Here is a 19,934-nt window from a genome sequence, read left to right on the forward strand (position 1 = left end):
CATTAAGTGCCTCAATGTGATTCAACCTATTCCTTCTTCCGTTAATATAAGCATAGAAAAGTAAATCCCACATAGGCACACTCTCATTATTGCCAGCCAAGAGTCTTTTACCTGCAGATTCTTAATGTATGAAGAATCACAGGTGATAACAATTGCATTCTATGCCAGAGACTTCTCATAATCTGCCTTAGCTTGCCGTATTTGCTTTGTAACATGATTACAGACTAATTTATAAGTACTGTAGGCTTCTATATCACCCAGTGGTGAGCTATAGTGGGCTTGCATGAGCTTGCGAGAGCCCATTGTTATTTTTTTTGAAAATTTGCGAGCCCATTGTTGAAGCGATTATTTATTTTACAAATGAAATCCTGAATTTAATTATTGAGTATCTAGAGCCAGAACTATGGTAGGGCAAGCGGGGCCCCGTCCCCAGCATTTTAATGGCACAATCGACCAGTTATGTATTTTAAAATTGCTTAATTTTTCAGTTAATTACAATCGGACCTCTGTTTAATGAACTTCTTCATAGGGAATTTTTTTTAAAATCCCCTTGGTTTCTACAGAAACGTTTAAAATAATTTCCGTAGAACAAACAGATTATAACAGACAACTTTGTGCGCATTGTCATCACCTATGTCCTTTAGGTAATTAGAAAGCACAAATTAAGGGTGAAAGGGATTACCATCCCACAACATTAATGGTGTCCATAAAACCTATGGAAGTGAGTAATCCACGCGTTTCAGTAAATTTCTCCATCTATGTTTACATGGTCACAGTAGCTGAATATCTGAGTGATTCCCATATTTTGCACAGTATTCAAAGAACTAGTGATAGTAGCAACGTTGGGCAGAGATGAGGCAACTAAGATATTAAGTAAACTTTCCGAAGATGAAAGTGTTGGCAGATTTGGAAACCATGTTGAGGCTTTCACTGTGAAGAAAATTCTCTAAAAAACCAGTGTGAGTTAAGGATGATTGCTAAAGAACTTGATGTCGACACTATAAAGATTGGTCGTGTGTTCGGGCCACAATGGGCAGCTTGTAGCTTACGGACGGCAATTGAGGGTTGGAGGAATTATCCCGCTTTGTGCAAACATTTTGAATCAGAAAGTTAATTAAATATTCTGGATTATTAAACTGACTTTTCAATCTGGAATTTCTTAACGATTTAGCACTAAAGATCGACATCTGCAGGAGCTCTCTTACCTTTCAGAAGCTTTACAGAATCACTATGGTAAAAGCAGATAAATTAATCATTCTAACTATCAATGCTATCGCTAATTTGAAAAATTTCTCCAATTCTGAAGCTACAATTGAGAGCATCTTGAAGTTGAAAGAATTTGAAGGAATGGAAAGTAAGAACACATTTAAAAAATTACCTTGTGATACGTTATTAAGGATAAGTTATTAATGCAACAGAGTAATTTTAAATTAAATAAAGAAAATAATGATGCTATTGACAATGAGGAATTGAAAGAAATTTTAAACATATACTACCTGGAATCGTGGAATATGAAAGAAATTTCGTCTCTGTGGCAAGACAGTGAAAAACGAATAAGAAATTTAAGTTTTCTGATAAAATATAAAATAAAAATTAATGATTTTACAGATTTTGTCGAAGAGAGTTTATCTTTAAAATCGAGTGAAATTCCCTCTTCAATTACAAAAGCCAGAAATATCTTTGAAACCACTGTGATTAGCAGTGCTTTCAGCGTAATGAATAATATTGTATAAATCAGGAGTGGCCAACTTAATTTATGATGCGATCTACTTTTTTCCTTCAAAATGTGCCGCAATCTACCATCTCAAAAATTTCATTGCACAAGGTGCACAAATCGAGGGATGACTGTATATTTAAAATTCGTCGTGATTGACCGAAATTAAATCCGCGATCGACTGGTAGATCATGATCGACTCATTGGCAAAAAAAAAAAAAGTGCAGCCATTATCAACCAACTGCAGGATGGAAGCCTCCTCAACAATTCATGCTGAGGGAAATGGACCATAATCTGCCACGTTGGTCCAGTGCAGGTTGGCAGATCGACCATATTCAGCAGTCAGGGGCTTGAACCCCGGTGTACTCAAAGAGCACTCCCGCTCCTGACCAACCCTGGTATAAATGAATGAATAATGTTGACAATTAAACACATTGCAGATTATGTTGATCACACATCTAAATGGAAAACTATTGCTTCAATTTTATCCGGATCATTATTATTATTAGCCATATGGTGCAGAATCTCAAGGAATGTCAGTAATGAACACTTTTTTCAAGAAAAGGGTGAACAGAAAGTGGACATGGAAGAGTCCAAATGGATTAACAACTAATGAAATAGACTTCATCCTCACTAACAGAAGATATATTGTGAATGATGTTACCGTCCTGAATAAGGTAAATGTTGGAAGTGATCACAGAATGGTAAGATGTACACTTGATATAGATGTAGGAAAGGAAAGGAAAAAAACTGACTCGAGTAAATAATACAAAGGTCTTTGAAATAACAGAGGAGGAGAAAAAGCAAACACGTTTGAGCTTCTGCAGACTACTCAGGACCAAGATATCGACGAGGAATATTACAACTTTCTTAAAGTGATAAAGCCCAAGAAACCTATAGGGAAACAGAAATCCAAAGAAGAAAAAATTAGTCAAGAAACACTTGTCATGATGAACCAAAGACGACAAATGAAGAGCAAGAAAAACACTGACAGGGAGAAAATTGAGTATACTGAGTTATGCAAAGCCATTAGAAAGAGACTCAGAGAGGACATAAGAAGATTTAACACAAGAAAAGTAGAACAAGCATTAAGGGAAAACAAAGGATTTAAATAAGCAGCCATGAGCAGTAATACAGAAAGACAAATGATACTGAAACTGAAGAATAGTGATGGTGTACTTATAAACAGCAGAGAAGGCATAATTCAAATAGCAGAAGACTACTATAGAGAATTATACAAGGAGCGAGGGAATGATACCAGCAGTGGGGAAGATGGATTGCAAAGTAGCAACACATACGACATACCCGATATTCTTCCTGATGAGGTAGAACATGCATTGAAGAAAATGAAGAATCGGAAAGCCCCGGGGGAAGATGAAGTTACTGTAGAGTTGTTAAAATTGGGAGGAAGAGACATAACACAAAAACTGGCAAGGCTCTTCACAAAGTGCATTAGAAAAGGTGTGATGCCTAAGCAGTGGAATAATGCAATCATAGTTTTGCTGCATAAGAAAGGAGATAAATCAGAAATTGGAAATTATAGACCAATTAGCTTGTTATCCCATATCTACAAGTTGTTCACAAGGGTCATTACTAACAGATTAGAAAGAATACTTGATGAGAATCAACCGAAAGAGCAAGCTGGCTTTAGGACAGGATTCTCAACTATGGATCACCTTCACGTAATATCACAGCTAATGGAGAAAGCAAATGAATATAAAACACCATTTATGCCTGGCATTTGTGGACTATGAAAAGGCATTTGACTCCATACAGGATACGGCAATGTTTCGGGCACTGGAAAGACAAGGCATAGATACTCCATATATTATGATTTTGAAGAAAATATATGAGAGTGCTACATCCTTTATTAGACTAGACAAAGACAGTAGCAAATTTAAAATTGAGAAAGGAGTTCGACAAGGAGACACAATATCTCCGAAGCTGTTTACTGCTGCCTTTGAGGAAGCTTTCAGAAGATTAGACTGGTCGCAGAAAGGAGTCAATGTGAACGGAGAGTACCTGAACCATTTACGATTTGCAGATGACATTGTGGTCATAAGCCACGATCCCAAAGAATTAGAGGAAAATCTTAATCAGTTATGCACAGTTAGTAAGGATTTTGGACTAAAGATGAATATGGCTAAAACAAAAGTAATGATGAACAAGTATGCCACGGAAAGGGAAATAATGATTGAAGGAGCAGTAATTGAAAAGGTGGAGTCATATACTTATCTGGGACAAGTTATTAGCTGTAATAATGATAAATGGCTGGAAGTCAAGAGAAGAATAAATTTTGGATGGATAGCATTCAGGAAATATAGTCACATACTGAAGAGCAATATCCCAGTTTGTCTGAAACGTAAAATAATGAATCAATGCATACTCTCCACCATGACTTATGGAAGTGAAACTTGGGCACTCACCAAAAGAATGGAAGAGAAGCTAAGAACTACACAGCGAAGAATGGAACGAATTATATTGGGAATCAGACTGTTACATAAGAAGAGAAACACATGGATTAGGCAGCAAACTCAAGTAAAGGACATTCTTATCAAAACTAAAGAACTAAAATGGTCTTGGGCAGGACACATAGCTCGAAGACATGATGACAGATGGACTAAGAAAATAACAGAATGGTACCCAAGAGGAGCTAGAAGAAAACCTGGAAGACAAAGGCGGAGATGGATAGATGAAATTCATGAGTTTTTGAGTAGTAAATGGATGGCCAGTGCTCAAAACAGAAGGAACTGGAAAGTTGCTGGAGAGGCCTTCATCCTGCAGTGGATTGAAAATGGCTGATGATGATGATGATGATGATGATGATGGTGGTGCAAGGAAGCACGAGGCTTATGCTGCACCAGCCAAAAAAAAAAAAAAAAAATTTCTGAACTACCCCGAGAGAGAGAGAGAGAGAGAGAGAGAGAGAGAGAGAGAGAGAGAGAGAGAGAGAGAAATAAAAGGGAATCACCAAGGAAGAGAAGAATGTCAAATCATTCCTCTGTAATCATCACTCAGCTATTGAGCAAAGCAGAAGATCAATAAAAAATATTAATAAAGAAATAAATTCTATATGGCAATTTTTAGAATAAAATTTTCTTGAATATTTGTATAATAATTTTTTTTATGTAATCTGTGATTATTGTGTACCTTTTCTAGAAAAGTTTGTTTTTTATGTAATATTTGTTTTTATATTGTGGAATGCTTTGTGATAGTTTTTGTGTTATTTGTGACATGGGAAATATTTCATGTTATTTTTTATTCGCAATATTAAAAGAGAGAGAGAGAGAGAAATAAAAAAGTGGCGCGCGGTAGATGATTTTATGTGAATCCTTCGCGTTTCTTTTAGGTATTTTGATTTGGATATTGATTATGAAATAATAGAACTTTTGTATTGTAAATATTTTATTGAATATTCACAAACTTTTATAATTTCTGCAAGACAAGATACAATGGATTTATGATAACAAAAGTAATTGATGTGTACCTGCGATTGCAACGTATCTAAATGTCTAGAAAACAGCATCGAATGAAGTACTGAACTTGTAGTTGAAACAACATATGCAGCTGTTTGGGGAACATAACAATGGAATGTTACGAAAATGTGAGACAAAAAAATAAATTGTTGACAAATATTTGTATTGTTGCAATCATACTTATTTCAGGAAGTATGATTGTGGTGTTATACTCTTGAAAAATTCTAAAAAATTAGGACTCGAGATACTATCGTATCCAGGTATCATCATAAAGAGGGGGGGCATGATGACCAGACTGACTCCAGATATCATACCATTATAAAAAATGCGTCACGCATTCTACTCACGCTACTAGTAAGCGCAGGCTAGTAGTGTGAATGTGGGAAGTGTTTCTGGCGGAAGCCTGCCTTGGGAATTCCTGTCGCGGATGATGTCACAGAAGTGGCGTCATCCGCCACAGGAATCCCCAAGGATGTTTCATATCAAAAAGTTGGCAAAACTGCGAGCCCATTGTTAAAATATTCACAGCTCACCACTGGTATCACCTAATAATTTATATGCATCCCATGCATTTTTCTTCTCTGCAATTTGTCTCAATAGTTCATCTGATATCCATTTAGGTCTAAGCCTTAAACCATATTTCTTCATTGGTATGAAAAGCCTAGTAGCTTTTATAATTACTTCCCCAAATGCCTACCATTTGGAATTTGATATTAACTTCATTGATTGATCCCATTGCACAGAATTAAAAACTGTCTGAGGCCAATACAGTCTCCCTTACAAGAGCCCTTCCATTACGCTTGACAATAGTTCTCTTAAAATAAATCCCACATAGGCACACTCTAATCATTGCCATCCAGTATGTCTTTTACCTGCAGATAAAATATGAGCTGTGATTCTTCATAGCTGATAACCAAATCAAGAATACTGCTTCTTCTTGTTGCCTCTCACATGCTGCTGAAGAAAACAGTCATCAAATAAATCTACTACAAAAGTCTTGCTAGTGTGTGAGTGACCAACCCATAAATTCCAGCATAATAACAAGAAATCCATTATGAAGGTAAATAGTGCTTTTTTGCCACTACAAAAAAAGCTTTTACTCTTATCTTTTTCTTATATAAAGGATTGTATAATATTAATAAGTATTATACAGTCCTTAGTTTGTGTATTTAAAGCAGTAAAATATCATAGCAACACAGTAACAAACTCTTCTTCAAACCCTCCTGGGTATACTTCACGTGAATTGCTAATAAGTACTGACCAACATCCATGCTCATTCTTCCTGCCAAGCAGCTCTAACAGCTGCTTGCCAGCTGTCAGAGCTGCTGACAGCTGGCAAGCACTGTTGATAGTGACATGTGTCCATTCCTGCAGTACTGCCACAGTTTACGTAGCAAATAATCTAGATTTCACAATTTCAGGCATAACACAATGGATCAGGTATGAACCAACTGAAACAGCACATACCATCAAGCTACCTCTACCAAGCTTCATGGTTGAGATAATGCACTCTGACAGGAAACACCTTCTAGGAAATCTCAATGCCTAAACAAAACACTCTGATAGAAAACACCTTCTAGGAAACCTCAATGCCTAAACAAAACAGTATGCGATGAGATCCTCACTACTTCTGCCACTGTTCTAGAGTTCATGAATATCAGGAACACTGAATAGTGTTCATTTCACACTGGTGACTATATGCAACTGCCATACTACTGAACTAAAGAAGGTTATGCAGCTCCTTATAGATGAATGAATGTACTAAATGAGGTTCCTGTGGCTCCTTTGGGCCGGTTCCATATTTTCTACAGACAACGTGCACAGGCACAAACTACCATCTTTGTGGTATATAACTCCTGGGAATAAGAAAAGAATGAGGGTATTAAGAAAATAAAGTAACAAAGTTCAATTTATTTAAAAATGTTTGAAATTTAAACAATATCTTAAATTAAGAAAACTGCCAAAAAAATACCCTTACCTTAGCAGCAAAATGTAGTGCAGTCTGCCCATCAGAACTTCTGCTGTTGACATCTAAGTAATGATTTTTAATGAAGTATCTCACAGATTCAAGCATTCCAGCCTGAGAAGCCAGGTGAAGAGAATTTCTTCCTAATACATCCACTTCATTTACATTAGCCTATTTATTTATTAATATTCATCATAAACATTATGAACAGAAATATCAAAAAAACATATTTATTTCATTTTTGAAAGGAAGAATTTTTGAAATTCTTATCAGCAATAAATATTACTGATAAGAATTTCAAAAGAGAAACTGCAGTTAATTTGGAGTTCTCTTCAAAATCAGCCTATTTTTGGCTCTTTATGAACAAAATACATGTTACTTTACTTGATTACTCTCATGAAGATTTATGGCAATTTATAATTCAAAATATTGGTTACCTTTTAACTGAAGTCATAATTGAGTACCCACAAGTTGTAAACTCTGGTCAATTATTTCCTTCATAATTTACACAAAAGAACAAAACAAAAATGTGACAAAAGAAAATTCCACATGAAGACAATAAATATTACTGATAAAAATTTCAAAAGAGAAACTGCAGTTAATTTGGAGTTTTCTTACTGCAGAACTCCAGGAATTTAAACAGGAACAAAGATTTAAATACCAAACTGTTTGAACAGTTTTACCAGATATGTTATGCAATATCACAACTTTATATGATTTTAGTTAACAGCATTCATCTAGCATATGGTCTAATTCCCAATCATCTGATTCTTGAAGGCATACCAAAATGCATATTATCCCAGATGATAAAGATTCTCCACACTTCATGGTCTAACACAGTGTTTCTCAAAGGGTGTGCCGCAAAATTTTCCAAGTGTGCCGCAAAATTTTCCAAGTGTGCCGCGAAATTTAGAAATTTCTTCTTCTATGACTACGTAGGTGTGCCGCGAAATTTTTCTTCTTTGGAAAATGTGCCACGAAAGTAAAAAGATTGAGAAACACTGGTCTAACATATTGAACAACAGTAATGACACTGCTCAGCACGTAAAATGTTGCGAAAATGAAAATACCCAATCTTGACTAATTTCATGCCACTGAACACAAAAATCATATTAAAAATCACATTTTGATTGGATCTTGTTTTCAAATTACAGTTGAAGTCTCGTATTAGTGAGTTACTCTGCATTATCAACTACGGCTTTCAGCAAAATGCATGGCAACACCACAGTTTCTTTATCTCCATGCTCTTATCATGTGATCGGCAACTGTCACCTTGCTCTGCATCATGTATAAGTTGTCGGCTGAAATGAGTCTTCAACTCTGTTTCGGTAATCCTCGAATATGGCTAGGTACCAGGTGATTTGTTCTCAGCTAACAATTGTTCCCTGTGAGATTCCTGCTTTTTACACAGCATTTGTGTTGTGTAAGATTGATATGCCCAGTAATTGTGTGAATAGTCTGGATGACTTCTGTTACGAATGTGGAGAAGTCACGTTAGCTTCAAGAAAGTGTCCCTTAACTTGAGCCATAAAAAAGGCCTACTTCTTGTAATTCAGGTGTAAAGTAGGTGACAAGAACTGGGCTCCACACATATTCTGCACTAATTGTTCATCAAACCTCAATGAATGGGTGAATCGAAAGGGATGTTTTATGCCTTTCGAAGTATCCATGATATGGAGGGAGCCAACAAATCATATTACAGACTGTTACTTCTGTATGGTGCTATTAGAAAAGGGATGATAATGAAGAAAAGTAGACAGTGACATACCCAAACATACCATCTGCAATCCATCCCGTGCCTCATGGTGAAGTATTACCTATTTCTGAACTGCCCAACCATTTTTCTGTACACTCTAATGAAGATACCAATGAACATCAACTTGATATACACAAATAAGTACAGCAGAAATCTACATTGAGGGATTCACCATTTTGTCCAAACTTTTATCCTTTTGAACTACATAAGATCACGAAAAGTGAGCTTAATGACCTCATCGGGAATCTCGAACTGCGGTAGGGTTATAAGGTAGAGTTTTTGCCCTTGAGGCTATAACAGTGGAACCTTCTAGATCATTCTGCGAAAGTGACAACATTTCTTAATCGAAATAAAGACTTTGATAAATTCTATTTTAATCAGAAGATGAACTCACTGTTTGTAAGGATGTTGATGGGCTAATGGCAACAATGAATATGAGGGATGTTCTCAAAGAATAGTGGCTACTTATAGAAGGTTAGCCTTTAGGCTGTGTTATTACACAATGGAAATGTGTAATACCCATCGCATATGCAGTCCACAAAAAAGAAACATACACAAACATGGAGAATATCTCCTTAGGTATACACTATCAGAAGTTTGAGTGGAGATATGTGGTGATTTAAAGGTAATTACCATTTTATTAGGACTACAAAAGGGTTACACTAAGTATTGTTGCTTTCTCTGCAAGTGAGATAGTTGTGGCAAGGATATGAAGAGGAGTTGGCCTCGATAAAAATCATTAACACCAGAAATGAAGAATGTAGGCCGACCGGGCTAGCCAGGTGGGTAAAGTGCCTGCCTGGCAAACCAAAGGTCACGGGTTCGAATCCCGCCTCAGGCTTGGATCAAAGTACTGCAAAAACCTTGCAAGGTGCATTATGGCCACAGAAGGTGATGCGCCAACAACTACAAAAAAAAAAAAAAAAAGAAGAATGTAGCATTTGAATCCCTGGTAGATCCAAATAAAGTTTTGCTTCCACCACTCCACATCAAACTAGGGTTCATGAATAATTTCATGAAGGCTTTGGAAGTGAACTGTCCTGCATTCCCATACTTGCAAGAGAAATTCCCAAGATTTAATACAGAAAAGATTAAGGCAGGAGTTTTCATTGATCCACAAATAAGGCAACTTTTCAAAGATAAACAGTTCAAATGTGCCCTTAGTGATAGTGAGAAATCAGTGTGGAAAGCTTTTCAAAATGTTTCCACTGGCTTTCTATGAAATGTTAAAGCCGGCAACTACAGGCAGCTTGTCGAAGATCTCTTTACTTCTTATGAAAAACTAGGGTGCAACATGTCATTTAAGATGCGTTTCTTGCATCTCATACCTGATTTCTTCCCACCAAACTGTGGTGCCATCTGTGACGAATGTGGTGAGCACCTCCATCAAAATATTGCAGCGCTGGAACAAAAGATACAAAAGCTAATGGAGTGCCACCATGTTAGTCGATTATTGTTGGAGGGTGAAAAGGGATGCTTCCAAAGCTGAATACAAGCGAAAGATGAAATGGTCCTGTGTTTGATACAGGTATGTTCGTAGCTACAACTTACTGGCATATAAGTAAAAAATACTTTGTACAAATATAAAAAACTACTTTTTTTGAAAACAAGAGTCAACTGATATTTTAAGCACTATTTCTACATTTAGCACCCCAAAATCTATAAAATAAACTTTCTTCCATGCCCGTAACAATATATGACCCAAAATTTGTTGTTCAGTGTAGTACACACCTAAACTTCACTTTTTGCAACTGCACCTTGTCATTCACAGGTCAGGCAGTTACACATTCATTGAATCTAATCGTGTTTTTAATAGATTCTTAGCAACAACATTCACAAATCCATGTATTATATTGTGCATGGAAATAACTGTGAAAGAATACAAACATATGCAACATTTATTGTATTAATAATTATCTTCTGTTAATTATTAACCTACATTACTAATTTATTTTACATTACAATACACATGATAAATGTTTTAATATACAACAAAATCCTCCAAGATGGAAATCTAGGAAGCCAAGAGAAATTTGTTTTACATAGTCCAGCAATATCCCGGATAGCACTGATAATTGGTACTGAAATTGTTCCGTAAAACCGTGCTGATTGAGGTATAATTATAATGGGTTTTAATTGAATGCATACCAGAGAAAGTCTATAAACAAATTATAATAAATGTATAAACAATACACACTTGATAGCCAATTAGAAGGATTTGAAATAAAAAATATTGCAAAAATTTTATTAATGAAAAGGTAACATCATGAGAGTTGAGAAAAATAAACTTTGTTTATTTAGGTATTTCAATAATGAAGTCTGGTGATGTGGTCCTTCTTTTACATGGCACACAATTCTTTGTAGCATCGAATCCCATCTTGTAAGATTTGCTGTATCTTGATGCTGCGTTCAACATTCGGATATCCATTCATAATCATCTCACAGGCCATGTCAACCCTCTGAAAAACTTTCTCCAATTCTTCTGTTAAATTCTTTTGGTGCCACTTCAGAATTGTTTTTCTCTTCTTCATATGCAGTTTGCTCATCAATTTCAAGGAGAGTTGCATTATGCAAGTCATTTGAATGTAAGTCAGTGCAGTCATGTACATTGGCAGTGTCCAAAGTTTTGAATCCCAAGTCTTTTCCACTCTTCACAATGTCTTCAGCAATTGTCTGAACTTGAGATTCAAAACCAGTGACATCATCTGCCAAATGGAGCAAAACATGCTGCCAAACAAAATGCATGTTGTTGGCAGTGATTTCTAACCAAGTTGCAGATATATTTTTGATTGTATTTAAAGGGGTAAAGAATAAATTGTGAAATGAAAAGTTTGAAAAGCTATCATGTCATCTCATCAGGATGGAATTAAGAATACTGAACACTGTTGCACGTTGCTGCTGACTGCCTAAGGGGAGCTATTGGCTCATGTGAGACAATAGAGTTGGTGCCGTAGCATATATGCATGTGTACCTAGGCTACAACAACACAGCATATATGTAGAGTACATATTTAGGTTATTGAATGAGTTTTAATATGTACAGTAAATTTTAAACGTAACTGAAAACTGTTTTATAGTGAAACCTGTGCTGTTTGAAGCCGTGCTAAGCGAGGTATTGCTGTACTCTATTTCATAAAGGTTCTAACTGCAGCATGTTATACTGTACTGTGCTAAAAATAAATTTACTACAAATCTGAAAATGCACATTACAGTACTGCTCCCTCCCATGGTTTCTATTTATTTATGGCATATTTGGCAATAAACAACTCAGATTTATTCCATTGATTTAGAAGAAAATGCAACATGTTTCTATTGATACATGTTGTGTTTAAATGATACATATTACATGTTGTGTTTATTAAATGATACATGTTACACAACATGTATCATTTTCCAGTAAGAAAATGATATTTATGGAGAATCATGAATTAGCACAATGCTTACTGATATCTAATCACTGCCTGCCACTCCTAAACTCTGAATCATTCCAAGGGAGTACAAAAGTCCATAATATTTTAATGTTTTAATACTTCACAATATGCTTCTGTATATGAATCCCTGCTTGATTATCCCTTCACCTCCTTTCCTCTTTATCCTCTTCTGCACATTGTTGATGGTTTCAAAAATTTGTTCAGTCAGTTCTTGTACGAGAGCCTCTGTTTTGAATTCCACATTAATATCAATATAATTCAGCGTTTTAATATTTCCAACATTATTTCAATATTGATGAAAGTATATCAGGCTTAATGTCTAGGTTTGCAAATAATACAAAGGTTGGCAGGATTGTTAATGACAGTAATGATAGCATGCTACTGCAACAAACTCCAGAAAAACTTAAGTCGATGGGCTGAGAAATGGCAGTTGAAATTGAACATTGACAAAGGCAAGGTACTGCATATGGGTAGCAGTAATCTCAGAGTAACTTATCTGTGTGGAACTACACTTAGGATAGTAGAAAATAAAAAAGATCTGGGGTTATTGTGCAGTCAGACATGAAATTCTCCGTGCAGTGCAGACATGAAATTCTGGCACCTCCGTAGCCAGGTGGGAAGGAGCAGCAGTGCGTAGCACACGCTTCTTGATTAGACCGGGGTTCGAGCCCGTCACCACCAAATACGGAGGATACGGAAAGGTCAAGGAATGACCACCGCATATCCCGGAGCAATATGGCCTTAGTTGCTAATGCTCCAAATAACTAACTAACTAACTAACATGAAATTCTCTGTGCAGTGTAGACATGTGGCTGCACTGCTCTCAGTGCATTGACAGCTCATGCGGTTTTGTCAATGATATACAGAAACTTTGATAGCAGGGATAAGGAGGTGATTATCCCTTTGTACAGGCATACCTCGCTAATACGGCAGGTTAGGTTCCAGACCACTGCCAGAAAGCAAATGGTAGTGGTAGTAGTAGTAGCAGTAGTGGCATGTGATGCAAGAAAGCAAGTGTATGAGCTTATGCAGCATCAGCCAAAAAAAAAAAATTACAAAACAATCCCCTCTAAATGTTTGTCCAGTTCCTCCTTAAATTTATTTAACCTATCAACTTCCACAACCACAGATGGAAGTTTGTTCCAGCAATTAAGCACCCGCTGGCTAAAGGCAAATTTCTGCACATCCATTCTACATCTGTCCTTCCTCAATTTCAATTTATGCCCCCTTACGTTCGTAATCTGAACAAGTGGAAGAATCCAATCAGAATACAGCGTGCTCAACCCATTCAAGGCCTTATACACCTCAATCAGATCACCTCGCAGGTATCTAACTCTCCAGGTGCTGCAATTTGCAGAACTTAAGCCTCTCCTGGTAAGAAGGTCCCTTCATTCCCCTCACCAATCTTGTTGCCCTTCTCTGTACACACTCAAGCAAATCTACATCCTTCCTAAAATGAGGCCTCCAGACCTGCACGCAGTACTCAAGGCATGGCCTGACCATTGCCTTATACAGAGGGACAATCACCTCCTTTTCCCTGCTAGCAAAATTCCTGTATATCATTGCCAACACCCCATGACCTGCCCTGGCAGCCTGTCTGCATTGCTCAGAAAACTTTATATCTAACTGCACAAATACTCCCAGGTCTTTTTCATATTCTACCACCTTAAGTGTAGTACCACACAGTTGGTACATTTCTCTGGGGTTACTTTTACCCATAAGCAGTACTTTGCATTTTCAATGTTAAACTTCAGTTGCCACTTCTCAGCCCATCTGCCCAAATTATCTAGATCCTGTTGCAGTAACACAATGCCATTACTGTCATTAACAACCCTGCCAACCTTTGTATCATCTGCAAACTTCGATACTAAGTCTGATATACCTTAATCAATATCATTGATAAATATACAAAACAACAGTGGACCCAACACCGAATCCTGTGGGACTCCACTAATAACATTAGTCCACAAAGAGCAGCACCCATTGATTACCACCCTCTGTCTTCTCCCACTCAACCATCCTTTTATCTATTGTAGCAACTTGCCCTTAATACCATTCTGCTCCAATTTGTACAGTAGAATTCCATGCACAACACTGTCAAAAGCTTTCCTGAAATCCAAGTATATGATATCAAGATTATTTTTTACATCCAGTTCCTTTGTAACCACATCATAATAACCAATCAAATTTGTCAGACAAGACTTAACCTTAACAAAGCCATGCTGTGTCTGAATTATTGCTGCAGTCTTGTCTAGATAATCCTGCAATGCATCTTTAACCAGTGCCTCCATTAATTTTCCCGGAACAGAAGTTAAACTAACTGGTCTGTAATTACTTGTGTCACCCTTCGATCCCCCCTTTGTGAATTGGGGACACATTTGCACATCTCCAGTCTGTGGGGACCTCCCCTGATTCCAAGGATGCTCTCATAATTATGGCTAAGGGTTTGCTCATTTCCTTTGCTGCCTCCTTTAATATAACTGGATAGATCCCATCCACCCCAGGTGCCTTTCTTATGTTTAACTTCAACAATTTCTCCTCCACTTTGTTCTCAGTTATTACAAAATCATTAAGCACCCTGTTACAATTTGATAACCTTGTGGCATTTTCAAACCTTAATAACTCCTCGTGTGTGAATGTAGATGCAAAATACTCATTCAGTTTGTTTGTTATCTGAGCAGGATCATCACCAGTCGAACCATCGATATCAAGTGGACCAATCAGATTCATCCCCTTCCTTTTATAGTTTATATAAGTAAAGAAATCCTTGCTGTTTTTCTTAGCATACTTTGCCAAAGATATCTCGTAATCTGCCTTCGCCTGCCTAACCTCCTTTGTGACTTAATTACAGACTAGCTTATATATATCATAGGCTTCTGTTTCGCCTGATAATTTATATGCATCCCGTTCATTTTTCTTCTCTGCCTCGAGTCTCACACAGGCGCTTCCGTAGCCAGGTGGGAAGGAGCAGCAGTGCATAGCACACGCTTCTTGTTTAGACCTGGGTTCGAACCCGTCACCATCCTCCGTATTTGGCGGAAAGGTCAGGGAATGACCACCGCATATTCCCGGAGCAATGTGGCCTTAGTTGCTAATACTCCTAAAAAAATAAAAAATAAATAAAAAGTTAATGTAGTGTTCTAAATCCTTCATTGTCATTTCAGACAATGGAATGCTCACTGGATCTTCATCAGGAGTAGATTCCATTTCAAGAAATAACCTTTTCTTGATCATCTACCACAAGCAAGTCCTCATCTGTTAAAGGCTGATCATGAGATGTTAGCAATTCAGCCACATCTTCAGGCTCCACTTCCAGTTCTCTTGCCATTTCCACCACATTTGCAGTCACTTCTTCCACTGAAGTCTCGAACCCTTTAAAGTCATCCATGTAGATGGGAATTAACTTCTTCCAAACTCCTTTTAATGTTGATATTTTGACTTCTTCCCATGAATCACAAACGTTCTTAATGGCATCTAGAATGTTAAACCCTTTCCAGACAGCTTTCAATTTATTTTGCCCAGGCCCACCAGAGGTACCACTATTTAAGACAGCTATAACTTAACTGCCATCTTTCAACTACTTTTAACTGCCGTCTATCTGTGACTTTACTGTGAATTCAAGAATTAACCATTACTTTATAAGGGTAATAAATGTTGGAGGACAGTGTAGATACACAAATAATAAAATAATATATAAAATATTATAATGGCAATCAGAAAAGCACCCTTATGATTAAGGAAATTTGGGTGGAAATCTGGATTTCACCCAGCTTACCAGGGTTTTAAGCAACCCAAGTTTATCATAATTACTAATATTGAATAAATTCTGTTTGTGAGAAGTGTGAGGTGCATTCAAGTTATGTTTGTTATGTGGTTTTTTAGGAGCATTAGCAACTAAGGCCATATTGCTCCAGGATAGGCGGTGGTCATTCCCTGACCTTTCCGCATCCTCCGTATTTGGTGGTGACAGGCTCGAACCCCGGTCTAATCAAGAAGTGTGTGCTATGCACTGCTGCTCCTTCCCACCTGGCTACGGAGGTGCCCCATTCAAGTTATAAAGTTGTCTCCAAATTTATTCTTCATAAAATATAGCAGATACAGTAATGAAACACAGGTCCTTTTCAATATAATCTTCCAGAAGGAACACATTTTTTACACCTTTTCTTCCATGTTGTGAAGGCCACTCCAAAGGTTTGTTGGGAGGTGTGCTGAATCCACTGGCAAATGGCTAAAGCAGCTACTTGTCAGCTAGAAAATGTTCTGCCACAAAGGGCATCCTTCATTGTTAGAAATAACAAAAAGTCACTAGGTGCTTGCACTTAGTGACTTTTTACGTTAATGCACTTAGTCATTAGTCAAATGAGTATAGAGAATGTGGGATAACCTCAATTTTGTTTTCTGTAAAAAAAACTTTTCATCTTAGCAGCACAATTGAATAAAATGTGATTCAGTTCATGTGAATATTTCTTCTGAAATGATGGAAGAAACTTTTCCTTCAGAATCTCTTCATAGGAGTTTCCTGTCACTTTTGCTAGTTTCCAGTGATGAAGGATGCACAACTTCATAGCACAACTTTTCCTGGCTGACAAGCCATTTACCAGTGGGTAAAACAAACCTTTTTGAGTGGCCATCATAACGTGGAAGAAAAGATGTGAAAAATGTGTTCTTTCTAGGAGAGCATTAGCATTAGTAGAGGCATATGATGCAAGAAAGCAAGCTTATGCAGCATCAGCCGAAAAAAAACAAAAAAAAAAAATTTCTCCCATTTCACCTCTCCGTTCGTTACAAATACCTGTCCAGCTGAGCCTTAAATTTATTTAGGCTATCAACTTCCACAACAAAGGAGAGAAGTCTGTTACACTAACCAATCACCCACTGCCTAAAGGCAAACTTCAGCACATCTATCATACAACTGTCTTTCCTCAATTTGAATTTATGCCCTCTCAAATGATTATTCTGAGCAAGAGGAAGAATTCCATCAGCATTGAGCATGCGCAAACCTTTCAAGGCTTTATACACCTCAATCAGATCACCTTGCAGGTGCCTAGTCTCCCGACACTGTAATTTGCAAAATGTAAGCCTTTCTTCATAAGAGCAACCCTTTGTTCTATTCGCTAATCTTGTTGCCCTTCTCTGTACTCATTCCAACAGCTCTACATCCTTCTTAAAATGAGGCCTCCAGACCTATATACAGTACTCAAGGTATGGCCTGACAATTGCCATATATAAGGGGATAATCACCTCCTTATCCCTGCTAGAAAAATTCCTGTATATCATTGACAAGATGCCATGAGCTACTTTTGAAGACCGTCTGCACTGCTCAGAAAACTTCATATCTGCCTGCACAATTACCCCCAGGTCCTTTTCATTCTCTACCACTGTCAGTATAGTACCACACCGTTGATACGTCACTCTGGGATTGCTGCTTCCCATATGTAGTACTTTACACTTGTCAATGTTAAACTTCATTTCCCACATCTCAGCCCATCTGCTCAACTTTTGTAGATCCTGTTGCAGCAACGTACTGTCATTAGTGTCCTTAACAACCCTGCCAACCTTCGTATCATCTGGAAACATGAAAATTAAGCTTGATATACCATCATCAATATCATTTATAAATACAGAAAACAACAATGGACCCAATACTGAACCCTGAGGGACTCCACTAATAACATTAGTCCACGATGAGCAGTATCCATTGATTACCACTCTCTGTCTTCTCCAAATCAACCATCCCTTTATCCATAGCAGCAATTTGTCTCCAATGCCACACTGCTCTAATTTGTGCAGCAGTCTTCCATGTGAAACTGTATCAAAAGCCTTTCTAAGATCCAAATATATGATATCAAAGTTATTCCCTGCATCCAGTTCCTTTGTGACTCCATCATAGTATCCAATCAAATTAGTCAGGCAAGACTTTCCCTTAACAAAACCATGCTGTGTCCGAGCTATAATTGAAGTCTTGTCTAGATGATCCTGCAGTGCTTCTTTAACCAGTGCCTCCATTAATTTTCCTGGAACAGAAGTTAAACTAACAGGTCTATAATTACTTGTGTTGCCCTTTGATCCTCCTTTGTGAATTGGGGTCACATTTGCACATCTCCAGTCCATGGATACCTCCCCTGAGTCCAAAGAAGCTCTCATAATTATGGTTAAGGGTTTGCTTACTTCCTTTGCTGCTTCCTTTAATATAACTGGATAGATCCCGTCCACCCCGGGTGCATTTTTTATGTTTATCTTCAACAATTTCTCCTACACTTTCCTCTCAGTTATTACAAAATCATCCAGCTCACAGCCAGAGTTTAACTCACCTCTGGCATTCCTCTCCCTGAAAAACTCCTCATGGGTGAATGTAGATGCAAAATATTCATTTAGTTTGTTAGCCACCTGAGCAGGATCATCAACAGTTGAACCATCAATATCCAGTGGACCAATCTGATTCATCCCTTTCCTTCTAGAGTTTACATAGGTAAAGAACTCTTTTTGTTTTTCTTTGCATCCTTTGCCAAGGATTTCTCATAATCTGCCTTTGCCTGCCTAATCTCCTTTCTGACTGGGTTACAGACCAGCTGCTGTTGTTGGTTTTGTTTTTATTGGCGCATTAGCTACTAAGGCTATAATGCGCCACACAGACCAGCATATATCTGTCATAGGTTTCCATGTCACCCATTAATTTATATGTATCCCATGCATTTTTCTTCTCTGCCACATGTCTCATTAGTTCATCTGACATCCATTTAGACCTAAACCTTGAACAATATTTCTTAGTTGGTATGTAAAGCCTAGTTGCTTCCAACGTAAGTTCTTGGAATGCTTCCCATTTTGAATTTGCTGTTGGTAACATCATCAGTTGGTCCCACCATATAGAATTTAAATGCTGTCTCAGACCACCGTAGTCACCTTTACAAAAGCAAAAACCCTTCCCTTTACCCCTGACGGTAGTTAACCCTTTGAGTAAATCCTACTTCAGCACACTGTGATCACTACCACCTAGTGGTTTCTTTATCTGCAGATTCTTAATGCATGAAGAATCACTACTGATAATCAGATCAAGAGTATTACTCCCTCTAGTTGCCTCCCGAACATGCTGATGTAGAAAACAGTCATCCAATAAATCCACAAAAGCCTTGCTAGTGTGTGAGTGACCTACCCACAAGTTCCAGTCAATATCTGGGAAATTAAAATCCTCCATCATAAGAATCTCTGATTTACTGGCCCACTCTATTTCCCTGTACAGTTCCTTATTATAGTCATCAGAGTCATCAGGTCTATAACACACTCCTACTCTCAATTTTGATCTCCCATTGCTTATGTCACACCAAACTGACTCGACACTGCACTGTCCAGCAATGTCGACTGGCTTCACTTCCTTGGATTTTATGTGTTTCTTAACTAATAGTAAAACCTCTCCTCCCTTCCTATCTTGTCTATCCTTCCTGTACACATTGTATGCAACAAATTCCAGTTCTGCATTCCTTACATCTGTTTGACACCACATCTCTGATATCCCAACAATATCAATATCTGCCTTTGATGTTCTGAGCAATACCTCAAATTCATCAAATTTATTTACCAAACTCCTAGCATTCGGG

General features: G+C 37.5%; 1 protein-coding gene across 3 annotated transcripts in view; it reads right to left on the bottom strand.

Moving 5' to 3' along the window:
• The window catches only part of LOC150086746 (uncharacterized), a 105,923-nt gene that overhangs the window by 15,379 nt on the left and 70,610 nt on the right, over positions 1-19,934 (bottom strand). For all 3 annotated transcript variants that reach the window (XM_090371552.1, XM_090371554.1, XM_090371555.1), the window contains exon 7: positions 7,169-7,327. In XM_090371552.1, the coding sequence (XP_090227678.1) occupies positions 7,169-7,327 (159 nt within the window). The remainder of the gene's footprint in view (positions 1-7,168; positions 7,328-19,934) is intronic.

Source organism: Mastigoproctus giganteus, chromosome 4 (assembly GCF_048544385.1).
Source record: "Mastigoproctus giganteus isolate SK-2022 chromosome 4, ASM4854438v1, whole genome shotgun sequence".
Taxonomy (NCBI): domain Eukaryota; kingdom Metazoa; phylum Arthropoda; class Arachnida; order Uropygi; family Thelyphonidae; genus Mastigoproctus; species Mastigoproctus giganteus.